Source organism: Tupaia chinensis, unplaced genomic scaffold, assembly GCF_000334495.1.
Source record: "Tupaia chinensis unplaced genomic scaffold, TupChi_1.0 Scaffold000146_1, whole genome shotgun sequence".
Classification (NCBI taxonomy): domain Eukaryota; kingdom Metazoa; phylum Chordata; class Mammalia; order Scandentia; family Tupaiidae; genus Tupaia; species Tupaia belangeri.
The window spans coordinates 12,576,695-12,600,549 of NW_006159616.1; the positions used below are offsets into that span (position 1 = coordinate 12,576,695).

The following is a 23,855-nucleotide window of genomic DNA, read 5'->3' on the forward strand; positions in this document are numbered from 1 at the left end:
TTCCGATTAGAAAACAAGATCAACTCTCACAGAATTAGGAGTTACATAAAAAGTACAATAGAGAATCAATATATTATTGCTTTTATATAACTTAACAATGCATTGTGAGAGTCTAGTCTGAGTTTTGTAAGTGATTTTATTCACCATTACTATATTCCCCCACCTTTGGGAGACAAAGCCCATTTCACTTAACACTTCCACAGACAGACAGCCCACCCTACTAGTTCTTAAAGCTACCAGGCCTCTTAATGGATTTCAGGCACAAGATAATTTGTGGTTTCTTCTACTTTATCCCTATTGCAATTAATTCCACTTTTCAAATCCCAAACTAGGAAGGTACTGATAGTCTCATTTCAATTGATATGCCTTGCTACAAAGCATTTGAAAATAATCGATATTGTTTTGCCCTCTCCCAAATAAGAATATTTTTTAAAGGTATGATTTCCCAATGGAGATGTATAAAGGCCATGTAAATAGAACATCACCCAAATGCACAGAGGCACTAAGAAAAAGCTGTATAGGGTACTGCTTACCATTTTAGGTGTGGTCACCCAGACTTATTAAAAACTAGAACTAAAAAGGAAAAAACAAAACAAAACAAAAAATAAAACTTTTCACTTTGGACAATGCAAGAACAAATAGCAATTAAGTCTGGGTATCAGGTGTCAATGCATGACAGGTGATGAATCCATTTGACTTGAGACAATTTTTCAAATAAGTTTATTTGAAGCAAAATAAATTATTGCCAAGAAACTTTATGAAAGTTCCATCTCAAAAGGGTCAAAAAAGGGGAATTAACTGCTATGAATTCTTTGCATTCAGGGCTGCAAAACAAAGACACATATTATTTAAATCAGTTTTATTTAAGAATTTCCAACATTGACAACTCTTATAAAAAGCATCCAGCACAGGACACAGAACTGCAGCAAACAGCATTCTTAATGGGTAGCTAACAGACATTAGAACTTCCACCCTTCTTGGAGACACCTGAGCTCACTGGTGAACTCTGCTTCCACGTACTCCTGCAAAGCACACCACCAGCTCAGTCCATGTCTCAACCCATCAGCTTCAGTTCACATTGCCACACTTACATGTCAGGAACAGAAGAGAACACACACCATACAGCATTCACAGCAGTTGACAGAAGGGTAGGGGAAATACAAGTATCATTTCACTTAACACATTCAACTAACGTGGGTTATCTAAGAACAAAACTCACTTAAAGTTTTCCAACAGAAGTGGATGTCCTTTGAATGCAAAAAACATTCGTACATTATTTGCTATCATTGCTCTCTGCACACTCTCTCACCAAAGCCACAGGATTGAGAGACACATCTCGCCAAGTTAAAAAATATCCATTATGCACCACCAAGTCTCTGCACGCGCTCTCCTTTTCTCGCTCATACTAGCCTTTCATGCCTCGGCACCACCATCAATCCCACACAAGGTTTCAAAAGTTCAAACAGCCTTCTGGTTCCATATCACAGCCTTGCGTTCATAGCGTTGATACGACTCCATGAAATAAAGAGTAGCGGATAAAAATGGGACACCCACCGTCAAAGACGCAGCCTGTGCAGCGTGATGACGAATTCTTGGATGAGAAAGCATGTAGACAGAAGTATTCCTATGGCAGAATATTTACAGCACTACTTTCAATGAAGTGCTTCTTCCAGAAACATTTGAAATGAGATGAACTGCAGAGATTAAATGAAGGCTTCAAATTGTACTTTTGTATATGAGGGGAGACAAGTGTTAAAACAAAAACAAAAGAACCAAACACTGACACAATCATCTCCCAAAAGGAGAATTTCCTAAGGAAAAAAATCCATATGGTGGGGTTCAAATTAAAACGAGAAAAGAATGTAGTTCTAACCAATGGTTTCCATTTTGAACATGCAAAGAATTCACTTGACAAGTCCAGGGATAAAATATTACAGGAGAAACCTTTTGCTATCAATTGTAGTGTGTTGGTTTACCAATCAGGCAAACAGCAGTTCACTTTCAACCACTCAATATTCCAACCCTTTATGTAACAAAACTTATAAAATTCCTTTAGCTCTTCCTCTTTTTCTAAAGAAAAATGTCAAAAATACTGCTGAATATACTCCACACTGAACCAATTTTGAAAATTCTTAGTACATATGTATTTTACAATATACTTACCATTGAGTTTAGAAAAATTTGAATTCCCACCATTCTACACAAACCGACCATAACCCGCTGTCTACATTCCCCAGCCAGAAGACTTAGAATCCATGCTTGAGCCAAAGCCTCCATTAAAACCGCTGCCTGACCCAGCATTTGATGCTGATCCCCAACCAATTGCTGCACCAGAATTAGAACCACTATAGGAGTTATTTCCAGAACCAAAGGCCTGATTTGGCTCTCTCTGCATGTTGCCTTGGCTTTGGTTATTACCTGATGGGCCTGACTGGTTCTGCTGACTGGCTAACATGCCCATCATACCCCAACTGCTCTGCAGTGCTGCCTGGGCTGCAGCCATCATTGCGGGATTAATGCTGAAAGCACCAAAGTTCATCCCTCCTCCCATATTACTGCCTTGATTGTTTCCCAAGCCAGCTCCACCCCCCCTACTGTTACCAAATCCACCCTGATTCCCAAAGCCACCTGGATTACCACCAAATCTTCCACTTCTTTCTAACTGTCTATTGCTATTGTGCTTGGGTTCGGCATTGGATATATGTACGCTGATTCCTTTAATGATCAAGTCCTCTCCACAAAGAGATTGAGCAACCTACAAGAAATAAGAATATAAACAAAGATATATCGAAGTAGCAACAAAAACTTCAAGCATAATTTATCTAAGCTAAAAGAAAAATGAAATGTTCCTTTCATTTAAACCCAATACAGCCTTTAACTTCAGTAATGTCTGCAGAGATATGTCAGTTTATTTTCAAAAGATATGTACTCCCAAATGCCACATACGCAATGCCTTACTTATCTTTAGATATTTTAGATATAGAGATATCACAAACCTAGGTCCATATATCCCACACTTTACAAGGTCTGGATGGAAAGGTAAAGAGTAATTACTTTCACTAGTGACAAATTATTAAGGAAAAAAAATACCTGATCATCTGCAAATGTAACAAAGGCAAAAGCCCTGAACGGTTTGGGAATGAAGACATCGACCACTTCTCCATATTGACAAAAGAACTGCCGCAGCTCATCGGCAGTCATATCTTCTGTACAGCGCCCAACAAACACTTTTCTGCTTCTCAAAGGCTCATCCGGGCTTTGCTGGTCAAATCACAGGAAAGGAAAAAAAATATCAAAAATATTTTATGGGCAATGAAAAGAGTACTTCAGTAAAAAATGCAACAAAATATTTTTGCATTGTAAATCAGGTAAAATAATTAAAAAGTAGAAAAAAAAAACTCTTTCACTTTTTCATCAGCACTTCGAAGACAACAAAGAATATATTTTTATTTTTTAAACTGTCAGAGAGCATATACACTCACCAAAGACAGGGAAATAGAGAGCAGGAGAAGGAAAAAAGCACCTCCCCAATCCCTTTTTCCCCATGTCTCCCTCCTGTCAGGATTTTTGGGATGTGCACACATATGCCCAGCAGGTTTTTTAAGATATTGGGGCTAAGACCTGAACTGCGGTCAGCCACATGGGATCCAGATCCTTTAACCACTAGGTTAAGAGGATGGACCAGAAAGAAGTGCTTTCCTTTCCCCTTATGAAGAGTGTTAGAGAGACACAGATAGCTTTTTTCCCTTTTCCCCCAAAAGAAAAAGGAAAGTAAGTAAAAGAAAAATCTCTTTTTTTCCTCAGAAAAACTTTATATATATATGACAGAGAAAGAAGAGGCAGGAGGAGGAAATGTGTGCAGGAGTATGTGTGTGCAGAAAAGCAGGATCAACTAATAAAGTGTGGGGTTTACCACACTGTGATTATCCCCCTCACATTCCAACCAGCTAGGATCAAAGGCAAGCCTGGTATATTCAGACTGATTTGGGCTCCCAAACTGGGGTCTTCCCACATGGCCCCAAGTATTGTTCAGTGTTGTGCTACCACCAGCCACCACCACAGGATGGCCCAGAAGTTTTTTTTTTTTTTTTTTGAGAGAGACTTTTGCTATAGGGCACATGCACTTACCAGAGACAGAAAGTGAGAACTCACCCCTGGGGGGATAGCCACACTGCAGTCCTTTCTCCTCCATTCTCCTCCACTTGGGCATGCATGCACATGTGCCCCAAGTGAGTTTTAAGCCAGCAGGTCTGGGACTTGAATCACAGTCAACTACGTGGGAATCCAGCAACATAACCATTATTCCATCTGCTGGTCCCTTAAGAGAGGTTTTTGCTCTAGGGTACATTCGCTGGCCAGAGAGACAGAAAGCGAGAAATCATCCCCCGAGGGGAGATGGCCACACAGCAATCCTCTCTCTTCTATTCTCCTCTCAGGATCTTGGGCACAAATGCACATACGCCTGGTGTGAGTTTTAAGCCAGGTCGAAGACTCGAACCACAGCCAACTACGTGGAAGTCCAGCAACGTAACCATTATGCCATCTGCTGATCCCAGAGTTAAGTATTTTTTGTCAGGGTCTTGACATGTTACAACCTCCTGTCCCAGCCTCCCAATTAGCTAGGATTATAGGAATACAAAACTGCACCCAGCATGTCCAGGTTGGCCTGAGAATTGAACCCAGGTCTTCCCCACAGCTAAACCAAGATTAAAGTTTTAGGTTATAAAAGTTTATCTGGATTTAGGAAAAAAGTCAATTGACTGAGAATGTCTTAGCAAAGATGATGATATTCCAAATAAGCAAGTCTTACTTGCTTGTTCAAAACAAGTGAGGCCTTTATAACAAGATTAATGTATTGTTACATTTTCCTGCATAACTATGTAAGAAACTGTTAACTTGACAGAATTAACAAAAAAAGAAGAATAAAATGAACAGTTTTAGTTTGATGGAGTAATAAACTAAATTTTTTCCCCACCTTTTTTGGAGAAGTTTTTTGCTATAAGGCACGTGCACTCGCCAGAAAGACAGAGACAGAAAGAGAGACAGAACGCGAGAAATCAACCCCCTGGGGGATGGCCACGCTGTAATCCCTTCTCCATTCTCCTCTCAGGATCTTGGGTGGGCATGCACACACACGCGCCCTGAGGGAGTTTAAGCCACTGGATCTGGGACTTGAACTGTGGTCAACTACATGGGAGTCCAGCGACAGCCATTATGCCAACTGCTGGTCCCAATAAACTAAATATTTCTACGAAACATAAACTATTCAGCATACACAGCCAGATTTGAAATCTGGTGGTTAAGGTAGCTGAATCCCACATGGCTGACTGCATGATTCAAATCTTGTCCCAAGTAGCTAGAAAAACACACCAGGAACATGTGCTTTGCACCCCAAATCCACAAAGAGAGGAGAAGGGATTACAGGGCAACCAAATCCCACTGTGGGTTCCTTTCTCCTTGTTCTCCTCCCTAAGACAAGTACATGAGCCCTCCGACAAAAACAAAAACATACATTAAAGTCCTAAGGCTTCATTAGGCAAAAGATTTCAAGAACATATATCCAGTCACTATCTTCTCTAAGTGTATTAAACATTTTATTTTAGTGTCTTCTAAGAATTCGTCAGCAAAAATTTCCAAAGCAGAGAGAATAAAAGAAAACCACAAAGTACCTTAGAATTAGGAAGTTTACAGTCACACCATCGTCCATCTATCATATGTCTCTGTGACATTACTTTCACCTGGGTTTCATATTCAGTGAAACGAACAAAACCAAACCCTTTTGAGTGACCGGTTTTAATGTCTTTCTTGACCTAATTAAAAAAAAAAAAAAAAAGCTTAAATTTAACTCTATCCGAAAGCTATACACATCACCCATCCACCCCACACTGAAAATCAAAATCCCCTGACATACAAACTGAATGGCTTCAATTGTGTGCAGTGGCCTAATTAAAAATTAAAGCTAGTATTGACATAAAAGCAGTGAGAGTCACTAATGAATCAAGATCATTCTAACAGTTAAGCAATTCATTTACGTAACAAAATCTGAGCAGAAGATTTTTAGAGATTTTTGCTTTAAGGTGTATGTGCTCACTGGAGAGAGACATGCACAGAAAATAAGAAATCACCTCCTGTGGGGATGGCCATGACGCAATCCCTTCTCCTCCATTCTCTTCTCAGGATCTTGGGCATGCACACACAGGCACCTAGCATGAGTTTTAAGCCACCGGGTCTGGGGCTCAAACTGCAGTTGACTACGTGGGAGTTCAACAACATAACCATTACACCATCTGCTGGTCCCAGAGCAGAATATTTTAGAACAAGTGCACAATAGATTTGTTATGAATCTGCATTAAATAGGGGAAACAGAAATTCTCCCTTCTATGTAATATATAAAGAAAGAGGTTGGAGCTGATGGCAAAGTGGTTAAGGTGCTGGACTCTCACATGTCCGAGTGCAGTTGAGCCTAGGACATGGTGGCTTGAAAATCATGCCGAGTGCCATGGGCCTGACTGTCCCAAATCCTAACAAAATTCTATGAGGAGAATGGAGGAGAAGGGACTATGATGTACCATCTTACTGGTGGATTGATTTCTTACTTTCCCTCTCTCAGTCTCTATCTGGAGAATGCACGCATCCTATGGTAAAAACCTAGGGAAAAAAAAAAAAGCTACTGCCCCCTACTTCCCTAAGCCTTTAGGCAATACCAGGATTTTAGAATATCAAAAATACATGGAATATGCATCGAATGAAGTACAGCATAAGGTGAATTTCTTTATAAGTATCCCCCCTATGTATACACGTAACAAATACTAAAGTATTAGCTGTTAAGCATGAATGAGCCACTGATGTAAAAGGTACACTAGGTGCTCATTCAGATATAGAGAAACTACTACACAATATGGAACTTTACCTGCACCATAAGAACTTCTCCAAAGGTACTAAAATACTCTTTGAGATCCTGTTCAGTTGTTTTCCATGGAAGACCCAACACTATTAAATCAGATGTTTTCTGGACTGCTCTTTTCACTTTCACTGCTGATGAAGCATCTGTCTCATCCATTTTTCTTTTGTTATCTAAACAAGATGAGCAGAAACATTTAGAAATCTTCATTTAGCATTTCTTTAAAAAAAAAAAAAATCACTATTTCCAGGGACCAGCAGTTAGCGTAATGGCTATGTCGCTGGACTCTCACGTAATCGACCGCGGTTCGCGTCCCAGACCCGGTGGCTTAAAACTCACGCCGGGCCTGTGTGCGTGCGTGCCCAGGATCCCGAGAGGAGAAGGGATTGCGGCGTGACCATCCCCCCTGGGGGGTGATTTCTCGCTTGTTGTCTCTTTGTCTCTGTCTGTCTGGCAAGCGCACGCGCCCTATAGCAAAAAAAAAAAAATCACTATTTCCTACATCTGAAAATAAGAAGCAAAAAAAAGAATCCTAAGAATAAGATACTGAAAACTTTTGGCAAGGAGTTAATGTTAGCCCTCGAGGACAGAATAAAGGCTTAAGTGGCTGAGGAGCTTTTCTGGTGTAAATTCAGGGATTTCCAACTCTCCTCCCTCTCAAAGATTTCTCAAAATAATTCTACTTCACCTTCCCTTTAAAATTCATGAAGGAAAAAACAGGTTAAAACCAGTGTGATACAATCTCTGTAAACATATTGCTTGATTATCTGAATACACAATTTTTAAAATATAATTATTTATTTATTCATTCATTTTTTTTTTTTAATTTGACCAGAGAGAGACAGACGGTGAGAATGAGAGAGAGAGGAAGTGAGAAAGCAAGTCACCAGATTCAGGACTTGAACCCTGGTCGGTCATGTGGGAGTGTCCAGCGCCTTAACCATCATACCACCTGCTGGTCCCTCTGAATATACTATTTAAAGGCTATCTGCCAAAAAATAAGCAACTTCCATCTGCAGATGTATATTTTAGGGTGATTTTAATCTTTCTCTTTGCTGATCAATGCATACATATTAATTCTGTAATAAAAAAGAAAACATTAGGGCCAGCCCTTTAGCACCATAAAGGGAATCAGATCCTACATGGCTGATGTGGTTCAAATCCCAGCACGAGTGGCTTGAAATACACATGTATGCGTGTGCCCCAAATCCTTATGAATGGAGAAATGGAGGAGAAAGGACTGCGGTGTGACCAGGCTCCACTGGGGGTGCTTTCTCTATTTACCCTCAGCAAATATGCAATTAAATTAAAAAAAAAAAAAAAAGAAAGAAAAAAAAAGAGAAAAGCTTAGATTATTTTGAAAAGTCTACGGGCCAGCCATGGCATGGTTAAAGTGGCTGGATCCCGTTATGACCAACTGTGCAGTTCAAATTCCAGATCCAGGGCTTGAGAAATAGACCAGGTATCTGTATATATGTGCCCCAAATCTCAAAATGAAGGAGAAACAGAGAAGGGATTGTGGTGTGACCATTCCTCCTAAGGGGTACTTTCTCACCTCCCTCCCTTTTTCTCCAGCAAGTGCATGTACCCTCTGGCAAAATTTTAAAGTCTAACCTAACTTAGGTTATTTATAAGCAAAGGGGAAAGGAATTAAATGACATTTTAAATTCATGCTATTTAAAACCTTCTAGACATTTAAGTCAATGTCTTGTATACTGATCAAATTCGATGAACTGACATTGTTTTAAAATCAAGTTATAATAAAAATAACAAGACATATCAACTAACACATCTGAATTGCTAAAATTATTATTTCCTTGAAATACTTCTTAATCTTCATGCTTCCTTTTCTTCATGTATGCTTTCCTTAGATTTGGAAAACTGATAAAAGTGAGAATAAGACTGGAACCCCAAAAATTATAAGGGGGGGGCAGGTGGCATGTGATTAAAGGCGCTGGACTCCCACATGGTCAACCATGGTTTGAATCCTGGACCTGGCAGCTTGCTTTTTCTCTCTCTGGTCAAATTTAAATAAATAGTTAATAAATAATAAAAAGTAAAATAATTCTTTAAGAAAATTATAATTGGAACAGCATTAATTCAAGATTTGGGTTACTCCAATTGATTGTTCATTTAAAGGAAAATAAGAAGTCAGATTAGCTGAATGAATTTGACATAAAACTGCACGGACAATGACCTAACCAAAATGCTGGAACACTTTGAAAGAATCTTTTTATAACAGAACGATATAACTGCAAAGCATTTTTAGCAATCTCTTAAATTTAGCATCAACATCTATACCTTAGGATAAGTGAGACAGAAGCCCAATTACACTTCTACACCACTATAAAAGCAAATGGTAACCAACCTTTGGGATAGTTGACAACATACACTAGATTTCCCCAACCAGCATCTGGAGCATGCAGAATTCCTTCTACCAGCCGGACACCTCTCATACACTGAGACACTGGATTCCTGTAGCGCAGCCCACATGCCCCTGGAAACTGGGCTGTAACCGTGGACAGCAGCACCGTCCCATCATCCTCTGATGGTATTTCAATCGGTTCATCATTCTCATCCTCGGTTACCCGAATATACTCAGACATCTTTTCTTCTTTTTCTTAAAGGAAAAAGACACACGAATCACCAATACTTATATCAGAACAATTGGCTGACAATACCACCGCCACGTTATTGTTCTGACTTCCTGAAGAATTCTTGGTTTGGATTCTTACACATACTGGTTATTAAAGTGAAGGCGAAGATGGCAATTCTTATTAAAATGTGATCCCTTGCGGGTTCATTCATTTACTAAATACTGGCCAAGTGCTTACTCTGGGGGCTGCAGTTAACCTGTGAGTCTCACGTGACTGGCGGAGAGAGTATAAACAAGAGAAAGACAGTAAACAAGTTAACTATTTTATTACAATCGTGAAAGAAATTAAGCCTGAGAACCTAAACTGAGAGAAGCATACACGTGTGTGAGTCAGAGTTCCCTAAGAAAGCGATGCACAAGATGAGCCTTGAGGGTTGAATAAGGACAGTAAGCTAGGTTAAGAGAACAGAGAAAAAGTTCCTCTGTTCCTCATTTTGGGGGCTCTCCACAGTTGAGCTGCAACGTGGACCTTAAAGCGGCGACAGGTCCTCGGTGCTGCGGGCAGCCACCTCCCAGAAGCCAGTGCGTGACGGCCGAGGGAGGAGTTCTTCAGCGTGGCCCGAGGTGGGGACGCTGGGGCGCAAGGCCTGAGCCGGCGGTGTCCCTCAGAGTGCAAAGCCCCGCAGGCACATGCATCCCCTGGGCCCCGAGGCCAGCCCAGGCCAAACCTGCGCCTCGAGCTGCGCGGCACCGGAGGCGCGCCTTCCTAGCTTTGGCGCCAGATGCCGCCCCGCGCCAGGCCCTAACAACGCTCCCGCGAGAGCCCGCTCGGGCAGGACCAGGCAGGCCTGGCCTCACGGATCCCTTCCCGGAGCAGAGGCTGAAGCCGCTGCGGCCTCCTTAGGCCTCCCCAAAGCAAGAGCCGAGGCACCCAGAGCGTCCTCAGTGAGAAGCGTCTGCGACTCACCCACTAGGCCGCTGCTAGGAAGCCCGACAAGAAACGGAAGCAGCGAGGGATCCAAGAGCAGCCCAGCTACCGCTTCGTTCCTACAAAATGGCGCTAGGGCCGCCTCCTCCCCCCGGCGGCCGTCTTCCTCTCCCACCTGCTCCTAGTCGAGAGGGGTAGAGCTCCTCACAGAGATATAATAAGTCTTTTCTCAGGGAGTTGAGTTTACTCTTGCGAGTTTGAGCATGCGGGAAGAATATGAAAGCTACAATAATTCTAGCATCTGGGGCTGAAAAGCTAAAGACTTAAAAGGCGTGGGTGTGCAGTCTTTTTTGATTCCCCCCATATTACGTAGCAGATGGTTTCGTCCGACCAACCGCCGCTCCGAGTCTCAGCCGGAGCTTACGCACTTTCAAAGTACGCGAGACTAGCGCCAGGGCAGACCAGGAAAGGTTGGGCGGGGCCGGGACTGGGGGGCGGGACCAAAGGGGATGGGGCGGGGCCAGGTGGAGACTGGGGCCGGCGGGGCGCGGGGGTGTTGGGTCTCCGACCTACCGACATTCTCCGAAGCCGGTCGGGAGGAGGAAGTCTGGACCCGGGTCTAAAAGCCGGGGGTGCCTCCTTTCCTCCCTCAGTTAGCCAATCTTCGAATCTGGGAACAATAATTGTGTTCTAAATAGCAGCAATAAAGGCGCTACTGTGTATTAGGTTCTAAGTACTCAAATATTTAATTGCTCCAATAGTCTTGAGTGATAGGTACTATTGATACTATCTTCATTCTACCGGTGAAAAATGGAGGCGTAGAGAAGTTAAGAATCTTGCATTAAGGTCCCAAAGGCATAAACGATAGAACTTTGGATCCTGAGGCACAGGATACTAGCATGTTCTAGCTCTAGCCCTCTAATGATAACAATTCTGTACTTTGTTTTAAGACATACCTTCAGGGCTTGCAGGGTGATGGTTAAGGGTGTTGGACTCCCACATGGCCGACCAGGGTTTGAGTCCTGCATCTGGTGGCTTGCTTTCTCACTTTACATATCTCTTGCTGTCTCTCTCTCTGTCCTTCTCTGATCAAAGGTAAATAAATAGACACACCTTTTGTTTCACACATCTTAGTCAGTACTGTATGTGATTTCAGCTCCAGTTCCAGTCTATGATGTGTTATAGTTTAACTGGCAACAGCCCAGCCTGGTTCAGGACTCAGCACTACCTGCAATGCTGGAGCCATATGGGAAGCTTGCATTCAGATCCAGTTGAACCTGAACACTCCTGAGCACACTTGTGATCCTGGCCGGCTGGGAAGCTGTGGGGATGCTTGTGGCATGGGGGCAAAACCACAAAGGTTGACCTTTCCCCACAGAAGTTTTCTGGTGAGCTGCGAAGACGAGCAAACAATTCTGAAAATGGTAAATAATTCTAGGAAGAAAACCAATAAGGCCAGGTTTCCTGCTGCTGTCTGAGTTTTTCTCTGGTTCCAGCTTTACATAAATCAGTTTAATTATCTCTGTCAAGAGTATCTGTCTTGGGAACCAGCAGTTAGCATAATGGCTGTGTCCCTGGACTCCCACGTAGTTGACCGCGGTTCGCGTCCCGGACCTGGTGGCTTAAAACTCACGCCGGGCACGTGTGTGTGCGTGCCCAGGATCCCAAGAGGAGAATGGAGGAGAAGGGATTGCGGCATGACCATCCCCCCTGGGGGATGATTTCTCGCTTTCTGTCTCTATGTTTCTCTCTGTCTGTCTGGTGAGCGCACGCGCCCTATTGCGAAAATCTCTCCAAAAAAAAAAAAAAGTATCTGTCTCATTTGGGCATGTTCTTTCTTTCTCAAGAAATAAAAAAATAAAAACCTTAATTCAGTGAAATTTAGTAATGATAAAAATTTACACAGGGACCAGGAGGTGGCATGGTGGTTAAGGTGCTGGACCCTCACATGGCTGACTATGGTTTGAATCCTGGACCTGGTAGCTTGAAAATCAGCAGGGTGTATGTGCATACACGCCCAGAATTCCAGGAGGAGAAGGGATTGCAGTGTGACTGTACACCCTAGGGGGTGATTTCTCACTTTCCTTCTACCTCTCTCTGTCTCTCTCTGGTGAGTGCATGCACCCTATGGCAAAACAAGAAAAAATATTATTTAAAAAATGATATACACAAAATATATGTATGTATTAACTCATTCCATCCTCACAACAACTCTGTAGGTAGGTGCATGCTTGCTGTTCATAGTAACTAAATTATGCCTGAACTGATTTGGAGGGATGGAGGAAGAAGAACTGGAGGCAGATATAATGAATGACTTTTAGTCACCTCCAGGGGTAGCCCTGCACATCAGGACAGGGCTGGGCAGATATTCTCTGGTGGCTGCTAATGTCGTGAAGTACTAGATGAAGCAGAGAGGCCTGCATTATCTCAATGAATCCACCTGGTCACTTTGGGAAAGAAATCAGTTTAATTATCCCTGTTTTCAGAAGAAGAAACTGCATGTGACTGGCCTGAGGTCATGTACTTGACCAAAGATGTCACTCAGCCCATAAATTATTGCCCCAGGTCTGACAGGTCTGAAAACTGCACTCTGTCCACTTTCCTGTCCACCTGCTCTGATGAAATTGGAACCAAGATGTTTAGTGTACTCAGTCAGTGCTGTGGGGATCCTAGATGCCAGCTGCAGGAGGAAGGTGTACAGAAGCTGGGGGAAGGTCACACAGAGGCAAAACCACAAAGGCTGATCCTTCCCCATAGGAATTTTCTGGTGAGCTGTGAAGACGAGCAAACAATTCTGAAAATGGTAAATAATTCTTCTAGGAAGACAACCAATAAGGCCAGGTTTCCTGCTGTTGTCTGAGTTTATCTCTGGTTCCAACTTTATAGCACTGATTGTCAAAAGCCCTCAGCATTGGGGCCAGCAGTTGGCATGGTGGTTGAGGTGTTGGACTTAAGCGTGGCCAGCCTTAGTTTGAATCCTGGACCTGGAGGCTTGCTTTTTCGCATTCCTTCTCTCTCTCTCTGGTGAGTTGTACGTGACCTATAACAATTTTAAATAATAATAATAATAATAATGATAATAATAGGGAACAGCAGTTAGCGTACTGACTATGTCGCTGGGCTCCCATGTAGTTGACTGCAGTTCAAGTCCTGTACCCGGTGGCTTAAAACTCACGCCGGGCACGTGTGCGTGCGTGCCCAAGATCCCGAGAGGAGAATGAAGGAGAAGGGATTGTGGCGTGGCCATCCCCCCTGGGGGTGATTTCTCGCTTTCTGTCTCTCTGTCTCTCTCTGTCTGTCTGGTGAGTGCACATGCCCTATAGCAAAAAACTCTTAAAAATAATAAAAAATAATAATTATTTAAAAAAGAATATATATCCATTTTTTAAAAAGCCTCCAAAATCAGCACTGATCATCAAAAGTTTTTTGAAGTGCAGTGTTTTATAAATTCTCTTAGTTTATGTGCTAGTTTGTTTATACCCATTACATATTAAGCCTGTAGGTTTTTTTTTTAAGATATAAGTTTTATTATTCATTTATTTATATTTTAGCGTTTTGCCACAGGGCACATGTGCTCACCAGAGAGAGAGAGGGAAAGTGAGAAATCACCCACCACTGAGGATGGCCACACCATTATCCTTTCTCATCCATTCTCCTCTTAGGATTTTGGGCATGCATACATGTGCACCCAGTGTGATTTGCAAGCTACCAGGCCCAGGGCATAAGCCATGGTCAGCCATGTGGGAGTTCAGTACCTTAACAATACCGCCTGCTGTCCCCTAACCTGCAGATTGCTAGAAGGTACCTGTTCATACCCATCTTCTCTTTTGAGCATTTATTAAATGATTTCTGAAGCTAACAGATCAGAGAGGACTTACCGAGCTCTTATACCTTACCCAGCACCATAGTAAACTACAATGGAAAGACACACAAGAAAAGGCCAGCCCTGTGAGTTAGTGGTTAAGGGAACCAGATCCCAAATGGCAGTTCGAATTCTGACCCTAGTGGCTTGAAAAACACACTAGATACGTGTGTTTGTGCAAGCCCCAAATCTCAACAGGATGGAAAGTTAGAGGAGAAGGGATTGTGGCATGATGACACCTTGTTGAAAGGTGCTTTCTCTTTGTCTCCCTGTCTCTGTCTGGAGAGCACATGTACCCTTTGAGCAAACAAGGAAAATGAAAGCCAGCCACACTTGCACATAATCTAGGTGGGGTATGCAGCCCAGAGGGAGAATGGGGGCAGGTAGGGAGCCCAAGAGAGAACAATTGGAAAACAATGCTAAGAGGCATAAAGCACATGATTCCAGTGCTGAAGAGATGTGAGTATCCCAGGGGTTCCCCAATAGTTCCCTGGGGAGCTGGGGTCCAGCTTAAGGATGAGTCTTGATCAGAAACACAGGCACTGGACAGAGACCCAGAGCATCTAGGAAAGATCCCCAGCTTGTGACCTGTCACTTGGACATGACCTTTCACTCTATCTGCCCCTTCAGGTAAATAGGAGAGAGCTCTACCAGCATTCCTGAAAACTAAAAGAAATACCAAGGAGGTTTGGCTGGTAGCATGGTGGTTGAGGCAGCTGGATCCCACATGGCCAACTGCTCATTTCAAGTCCCAGACCAGTGGCTTGAAAAACATGCCAGGCATTGGGACCAGCTGTTAGTGTAATGGCTATGTTGCTGGACTCCCACGTAGTTGACCATGGTTTGCGTCCCAGACCCAGTGGCTTAAAACTCACGCCGGGCGCATGTGCATGTGTGCCCAAGATCCTGAGAGGAAATTGGAGGAGAAGGAATTGAGGCGTGGCCATGCCCCCGGGGGGTGATTTCTCGCTTTCTGTCTCTCTGTCTTTCTCTGTATGGCGAGCGCACGCGCCCTATAGCAAAAACCTCTAAAAAAAAAAATGCCAGGCATGCATGTGTGTGCCCAAAATCCTGAGAGAAGAATGGAAGAGAAGGAATTGCAGTGTGGCCACGCCCCTGGGAGTGTGATTTCTCACTCTCTCTTTCTCTGTCTCGGGCAAGTGTACATGCCCTATAGCAAAAATTTAAAAAAAGAAAAATAATACCAAGGCAATAAAGGTAAATAAGAAAGGTGAGGCCAGCAGGTAGCATGGTGGTTAAGGTGCTAAAATCCCACATGACTAACCATGGTTTGAGTCCTGGATCCGGTGGCTTAAAAATTATGTTGTGGGGGGGCGGTGGCAGCAGGTAGCATAGTGGTTAAGGCACTGGATTCCCATGTGGTGGACCCCAGTTTGGGTCCTAGACCCAGCAGTGTGACACTCACACTAGGTGCGTGTGTGTGCCTGGCCAAAATCTGGAGAGGAGAATGGAGGAGAAGGGATTGTGGCCATTTCCCCTTGGGGGTGATTTCTTGCTTTCTGTCTGTTTCTTTCTGTCTCTCCAGCGACTGTATGTACCCTATAGAAAAAAATCTTTCTCAAACAAACAAAAAAAAAGAAAGAAAGAAAGAAAAGAAAAAAGAAAGAAAGAAAATCATGCCAGACACATATGCATGCCTGCCCAAAATCCTGAGAGAAGAGTGGAGGAGATGGGATTGCAGCATGGCCATACTCCCTGGGGGGTGGTAGGGTGATTTCTTGCTTTCTGTCTCTCTGGTGAATGTATGCATCCTAAAGCAAATTTCTCTCTCTCTCTCTCTCAAAAAAAAAAAAAAAAAAAAAGAAGGAAGAAAATAGTTTATTTCTTCAGAGAGAGGAAAAGAGAGCGAGGACACAGGCACCTCTAACAGGGTCTTCATGCTGTGATCTGCCCCCAGCCTCAGCTAGCCTGGACCGTGGGCACATGTATGCCCTGTGAATACAAGGAAGATGTGGATTCAGGCACTTTTTTTTTTTTTTTTTTTTTAAGGTACAGGCTCTTGGGGTTGGCAGGTGGCATGGTGATTGGGGGTGCTGGACTCCCATGTGGCTGACTGTGGTTCGAGTCCTGGACCTGGTGACTTGCTTTTTCACTTTCCCCCTCTCTCTTTCTCTGTCTCCAGCTCTCTCTGATCAAACTGTAAAATAATAATGATAATAAATTAGATGAAAAAAAAAAAAAGGTACAGGCTCTTGCTATATTGCCCAAGCTGGCTTCAAACTTATGATCCTCCTGCCTCAGACTCCATAATAGCTGGGAATTCAAGCATACACCATAGTGCCGACTTTCAAAGTCCGAAATGAAACATTACTAGGCCACTATCTTCTTTTAAATTTATTTCTTTTTGTTATCTTGCCAGAGGGCATGTATGGTGGCCAGAGAGAGAGAGAAGAGAGAGAGAAATTGAGAAAGTATTCACCATGGGGCATGGTCACACTGCAACCTTTCTCCTCCATTTCTCCTCTTGGAATTTTGGACACGCATGTACATGTGCTGGTATGATTTTTCAGGCTGACTGGTCCAGGACTTGAAGCATCCTGCCAGCCATATGAGATCCATTTGCCTCAACCACCACACTACTGGCTGGCTCTGTCTTCAAATTTTTACCCAGTGGTTTTAGGATTCATTGATGAGTCTTGCCTAGTTAATTACTATTAGCATGATTGCAAACATGGTGATTTTTAAATATCTATGAATTCTTCAACAATTAAAAACTTTATTTAAAAAAATTTCAGGTTGGAGCCAGCAGATGCTGTAGTGGTTAAGGGTGCTGGACTCTTACATGGCTGACCATAGTTTAAGTCCCAGGCCTGGTGGCTTGCTTTCTCACTTTTCCTCTCTCTCTCTCTTTCTCTCTCTCTCTCTGTCCCTCTCTGGTCAAATGAAAACAAACAAACAAATACATAAATAAAATTAAATAAAAATAATTATTTAAAAAATTTCAGGCATATAAAAATTGAATAGTTCAGCAAATGTCAATATAGTCTCCACTTACATGCAATAATTGTTTTTTTAAATATATTTTTATTTAATTTTATTTATTCATTCATTCATTTTAATTTGACAAGGAAGAGAGAGAGAGAAAGAAAGTGAGAAAGCAAGCCACCAGGTCCGAGACTTGAACTGTGGTCAGCCATGTGGGAGTGTCCAGCACCTTAACCACCACGCCACCTGCTGGTTCCCACATGCAAGAATTGTTAATATTTTGACATATTTGCTTTATCTATATAGCTAGTTCTCTATTTCTTCTGGACCATTGGAATGTAAGTTTCAGACATCACAATATCCCACTCCTACATACTTCTGCTTGCTTTTCCCAAGAATAAGGACGATTTCTTACATAACCCTAATATGGTATGCAGGAGAAAATGAATATTTTTCTATTATCATCTAATCACTGGTCCATATTCAAATTCCCACAATTGCTTCTCCCAAATGTCTTTTTAAAAAGACGTTTATTTATTTATTTATTCTATGAGAGAGACAGAGAGAGAGAGAGAGAGACAGGCACCCGAACAGAGTACGCTGCAATCCTCCCCCGCCTCGGCCAGTGGAGTAACAGCACCTGCGTGTGCACCCAGGGTAGAGACAGGCCTCGGGCTGGGAACCTGGAACCTACGGGTGCAGCATCGCCGGGTGTTGTGTTACTGCTATGCCACCGTCATCCCCCGCTGTCTTTTGCAGCTGCTTTCTCCAGCCAGGATCCAATTCAGTTTCACACATTGCATACGGTTATCATGTCTCTTTTGTCTTTTGAATCGAGAATAATCTCCCAATCCCAGATACTGTATTAGCTCTCCTCTCTTCCTTCCTTCCTTTCTTTCTAAACAGGATCTTGCTATGCCACACTCCTCCTAATAGCTGGAACCATGGGTGCGTGCCACTGCGCAGGGCACTTTTTGACAGGGTCTTGCTGTGTCATCCAAGCCAACCTCAAGCTCATGATTCTCTTGCCTCAGCTCCCAGTAGCTGGATTACAGGTACACACCACCGTGCCTGACTTTCGGGTTGAACGGGGACTCCAACTCACACCTCCAATTTGGCTTCAGCCTGCAGAGCAGCCGTGTCTTAGCACACACCCATGGCTGGGCCCCAAATACTGGCATTTTGAAGAAATCTGGTCAGGTGGTTAGCAGAGTGTTGCACAATCAGGGTTCATCTGGGTTTAGCTCATTCCTCTATCCCCTTTTTTCTCACATACTGGAAATCTCATCTGAAGACATGATCAGATCCAGGTTAATGAGATGGCCAGAATACTTCATGGGTGAGATGGTGTATGTTCTACCTCCCTCCATCAGGGCACCCAGACCCCTGGTTGTTGCACTTTCAGAGATGCTGAGTTGGATCTCTTAGCTGAGATGGTGGCAACCAGATCTCTCCACACAGAAGATATATTTTCTCCCTTTGCCAAAGCAAGTTATCTCTGGATGACACTTTGGCACAAGGCAAATACGCCATTTTCCTACAACCTGTTACCTAATTATTTTAATACCTGCTGGTGATCCTCAACTGATTTCATCACCTCACTAGGAGTCACAGAACGACACACTTTCAAATACTGTCATTTCTTCGACATCGTTTTATAAAGAACTTCACTGAGTAGGAATGAACTTCAGTTCTTCATAAATGCTTAATGCTTCATCACTTTTCAGAATAGCCTGACAAAATAATGTCCAATGGTGACAACTGAGTTTTCTTCTTTCCTTTTCCTTTTCTTTTTTAGTTTTGCAATCACCAGAGAGAGACAAAGAGAGCGAGAGAGGGAAAGTGAGAACATACTTCCTCATGGGAGAGGGCCACAGTGCAATCCCTTCTCCATTTCGCCTTCCTATCAGGATGTTGGGCACATATGTACATGTACCCCAAGGCTTTCTTTTTCTTTAAGAGAGATTTTTGCTATAGAAGGCATGTTCTCACCAGAGAGACAGAGAAAAAGAAAGTGAGAAAGCAACCTCCAGGGGGATGGCCACACCACAATCCCTTCTCCTCTCAGGATTTTGGGTGTGCACATGCTTGCTCCTGGCATGCGTTTCAAGCCATCAGGTTGGCCGTGTGTGAGTCCAGACTTTAACCACTATGCCACCTGCTGTCCCCACATCCCATGTTTTTCTTTTTTTTTTTTCTTTTTTCTTTTAGAGAGAGATTCTTTGCTATAGGGGTGTGCGCTCACCAGAGAGACAGAGACAGAGACAGAAAATGAGAAATCACTCTTCCCCGGGGGGGTGGGGGAATGGCCATGCTGCAATCCTTCTTTTCCATTCATCTTTCTGGATATTGGGCACGCATGCACATGTGCCCAATGTGAGTTTCAAGCCCACCAGATCTGGGACTCGAACTGCAGTCAACTACGTGAGTCCAGCACCTTAGCCATTATGCTGCCTGGTGGCCCCATACCCTATGTTTTTCAAGCTGCTGGGTCCAGGACTTGAACCACACAATTATGTGAGATGCAGCCACCTTGACCACTATGCCACTGGCTAGCCCGAGGTGATGTTTCTAACTGCTGTAGAGTGTTTCTATTTTTCTTTTGAGAGGTTTTTGCTATAGGGTGTGTGCACTCGCCAGAAAGATAGAGAGAGATAGAGAGACAGAAAGTGAGAAATCACACACACACACACACACCCCCACGCTGGGGATGGCCACGCCGCAATTCCTTCTCCTCCATTCTCCTCTCGGGATCTTGGGCCAGCACGCACACGCACCTGGCATGAGTTTAAGCCACCGTGTCCGGGACTCGAACCACGGTCGACTACATGGGAGTCCAGTGACATAGCCATTACGCTAACTGCTGGTCTCAGCTGCAGAGTGTTCTATACTGTGGCCCCTCCATCTGTGGTTTTGCTTTCAACTGTTTCTGTAATCCGTAGTTGATTTCCATGTGACTATATTACATGTAATATTCCAGAAGTAAACAATTCCTAAGTTTTAAATTTCACACTATTCTGAGCGGTGTAATGAAATCATACACTGCCCCACTCCATTCCACTGAGGAAGTGAATCATCCCTTTGTCCAGCGTCTCTGTGCCGTCTGCCCTTAGTCACTTAGTAGTTGTCTCAGTCGTCAGATGGACTGTCACTGTGTCACAGTATTTGTGTTCAAGGGACCCTTATTTTACTTAATAATGGCCCCAAAGCACAAGGGTGGCGGTGCTGAGCATCCAGATATGCCAAAGAGAAGTAGCAAAGTGCCTCCTTTAAGTGATCGGTGGAAGTTCTCACCTTAATGAGGAAAGAATAAAAACCCGTATGTTACGCTTACTAAGATCTACAGTAATGAATCTTTTAGCCTTTAAGTTGTGAAAAAGGAAGACGAAATTTGTTCTGGTTTTGCTGTGTCACTTCACACTGCCAAAGGTATGGCCATTGTGTGATAAGTGAGTAGCTAAGATGGAAAAGCATTACGTTTGCGGGTGAAAGATCTGAACAGAAACGTGTTCTGATCCATGGCAACCAGGTTTGGAACCATCCGCTCTTTTAGGCATTCTTGGGTGGGAGTGAAGGTGGCTTGGGACATATTCTCCATGGGCCAGGGGGGAATCCTGCAGTAAGACTTGGCCGGGGTTCCTCGGCTTGTTTCCCTGGTGCTTGTTCTTGCACTCAGTCCTCCTAGGCTCTGGGGATTCAGCAAATGAGCAGAGCCAAGCTGCTTGCCTGGGCATTTACAGCTATCAGTGCTGGGTTCACTGGGCCCTTAGCATAGACACTATTCTTAGCACTTTTTTGTCCTTTAGTTTTTACAATAGGGCACATGCATTTTTCAAGGAGAGAGAGAAAATGAGAAATCACCCCGCAAGGGAATGGCCACGCACCAATTCCTTCTCTTCTTTTCCATTCTCCTTTTGGGATTTTGGGCATGCACACACATGCACCTGGTGTGATTTTTCAAGCCACTGGCTCTGGGACTCAAACTGGGAAGTTGGCCATGTGGGAGTCCAACATCTTCACCTCATGCCATCTGCTGGTCCTTCAATACTTTTTTTTTTTTTTTTTTTTAATTTATTCATTGGGGCCAGCAGGTGGCATATGGAGGTTAAGGCACTAGATTCTTACATGGCTGACTGCCATTCAAGTTCCAGACCTGGCGGCTTGAAAATCACACTGAGTGCCTGTGCCTGTGTGCCCAAAATTCCAAGAGGAGACTGGAGAAGAAGGGATTCCACATTCCCCCTGGGGGGGGTGATGTCTCACCTTCTCTCTCTCAATCTCTCTCCAGCAAGCACATGTGCCCTACAGCAACAACAAAACAAAACAAAAACTAATCTCATTTATTTCTTCCACAAGGAAGAGAAAAAGAGAGACAGGGAGGCAGGCATCTCCAACAGGGTCTTCCCAGCATAGCCCACCCCCAGTCTCATCCAGCTCAGATCACGAACATGCCCCCAGCCTGCTCGAGGAGGCCCCAGGATGGGGACCCAGCACCATGACCACTTGGGTCCTGTTGCATTCCTACTGTGCCACTGCCGGCCCCGTTCCCAGCATTTGGCGTCAGTAGTCATTTGAGTCCTCACAGCAGTTCTCCAAAGCAGATAACATCATCTCTGCTTTCTAGACAGCTCAGAAATGCCAGGGCAGGGCTTGGGCTCCACCCAGACTGGCTGCGGCACCTGGGCTCTCAGCTCCTTGCAATCCTACCTCTGCGCAGCTCTGCCAACACTCCACCTCCCTCATTTCCACCTTCCTAATTTTTGCCATTCTGATGAGCGTAAAATGCTCTCTCATAATGTTGTTTAATTTGCATTTCTCTGATATATACTGAGTTTGAATATTTCTAGAATCTGGGCTCTTAACTATTCATTTGCTTCTCGAATCAACCTAGTATGTTTTCTTTATTTGGAGAGGTTTTTGCTACAGGGTGCTTGGGCTTGCCAGAAAGACAGAGAGAGACAGAGACAGAAAATGAGAAATCACCCCCCAGGGGGTATGGCCACGCCACAATCCCTTCTCCTCCATTCTCCTCTTGGGATCTTGGAAACACATGCACATGCACCCAGCGTGAGTTTAAGCCATCGGGTCCGGGACTTGAACCGCAGTTGACTACATGGGAGTCCAGTGACATAGCCATTATGTCATCTGCTAGTCCCCAAACCTAGTATGTTTTCTAAACAAGGTAGAAAAAAAAAACATTTTAACATAGAAATTTGCAGACATTTAACACACCTTCCTCCCTTTTTGCAATTTGAGTCTAATGTTCTAGAAAGGGAATGCATGGTAAAATGGACTTCATCTAGACCACCTAGGTTCAAAGTTTAAGCTACCCACTCACCATGTGACTTTTTGCAAATCACTGACGGCTTTGGGACTCTATTTCCTCCACTGTAAAATGAGGGCAGTAATAGTCCCTGCCGCGTAGGATCACTAGGGCAATATTAAAGTGCTTGCCACAAATAAAACCCCTTTTAAAAAAAATTTTAGTTTTTAGAGAGATTTTTGCTATAAGACACATGTGCTCGCCAGAGAGACAGAAAGAGACAGAGAGACAGGAAACAAATCACCGCCTGAGGGGATGGCCACACGGTAATCCTTTCTCCATTCTCCTCTCAGGATTCTGGGCACACGCACCTGGCATGAGTTTTAAGCCGCTGGGTCCAGGCTCAAAATGTGGTCGACTACATGGAAGTCCAGTGATGTAACTATTACGCCATTTGCTGGTTCCTAAAGAAGGTTCTTGGTCAGTATTCATTACTATTATTAACCCCCTCAGTGCTCGCAAGAAAGGGGAAAAGAATCATTACATCATAATGTTGGAAGAGCTTTGAGTATTTTCCAGAGGACCTCCCATGACATCAGAGTGAATTCTTGGGATCTGGCTTTTTCAGAGCTTTGCTAGACTAGAGCAATCATAGGGGCTAAAAAGTTTACCCAGGAGTAAAGAATGTGATCGTCACTGTGACTTCAGATCTGGCTGGGGGATCATTGCTCTCCCGCAGCTGCTCAGTGAGAGAGGGAGATCAGCTGTGTGTTCAGAAATGTGAGAAGGTCATGAGGGTACATGCTCCTCACTGTCCAGGGTCCGTAGGCCTAGGTGCATTGCAAGGGAAGGGTGCAGGAGAGTCCTGCTGCCACCCTCTAGTCCCTTTGGGTCTCACAGTTGTCCTGGGATCCTCACTAGTGAGTGTGATAGGCAGAGGGAAGAGCCAGACTCAGGGGAGGCTGCCCAAGAAATGGGAGTGAGAGTGAGACAGGACTGATCTTCCTCTATAGACGCTCAACCTCGTGGGCTTGGGTGCTGGACCATGAGATGTCTTCATTCTGTCTACAATGACCTGGAGGACCCACCTAGGAAATCCTAAATGCTCACTGAAATCAATCTAAATCATTAGCAGTGAAAGAGAAAATGTACATATGGGTAGGTCTCAAGTCTGACTGAACTGAATTTGAATCCCAGCTGGGTGACCCTGGGCAAGGGTCTTAATCTCTCTGATCCCATTTTCTTTTTTTTTTTAAATCTTTTTTTTTTTTTTTTGAGAGGTTTTTGCTATAGGGCGCATGCACTCACCAGACAGGCAGAGAGAGACAGAGAGACAGAAAGTGAGAAATCACTCCCCGG

General features: G+C 43.7%; 1 protein-coding gene across 7 annotated transcripts in view; it reads right to left on the reverse strand.

The window, feature by feature from the left end:
• TARDBP (TAR DNA binding protein) overlaps nt 1-10,580 on the reverse strand; it is an 11,347-nt gene extending 767 nt beyond the window's left edge. The window contains exons 1-8 of one of the 7 annotated variants that reach the window (XR_003548887.1): nt 10,465-10,580; nt 9,270-9,521; nt 6,911-7,074; nt 5,670-5,810; nt 3,091-3,261; nt 2,629-2,755; nt 1,555-1,694; nt 703-824 (exon numbers count right to left, since the gene is read on the reverse strand). Coding sequence is in view for 4 of the 7 variants with exons in the window: in XM_014586576.2 (XP_014442062.1) it covers nt 2,225-2,755; nt 3,091-3,261; nt 5,670-5,810; nt 6,911-7,074; nt 9,270-9,507 (1,245 nt within the window). In the remaining 3 variants the exon portion in view is untranslated. Of the gene's footprint in view, nt 1-533; nt 574-702; nt 825-844; nt 2,756-3,090; nt 3,262-5,669; nt 5,811-6,910; nt 7,075-9,269; nt 9,522-10,464 lie in introns of those variants that run through there. The other 6 variants (XR_001370141.2, XM_006145338.3, XM_006145339.3 and 3 more) reach the window with 6 other exon arrangements.
• Between the last annotated feature and the right edge of the window lie 13,275 nt (nt 10,581-23,855).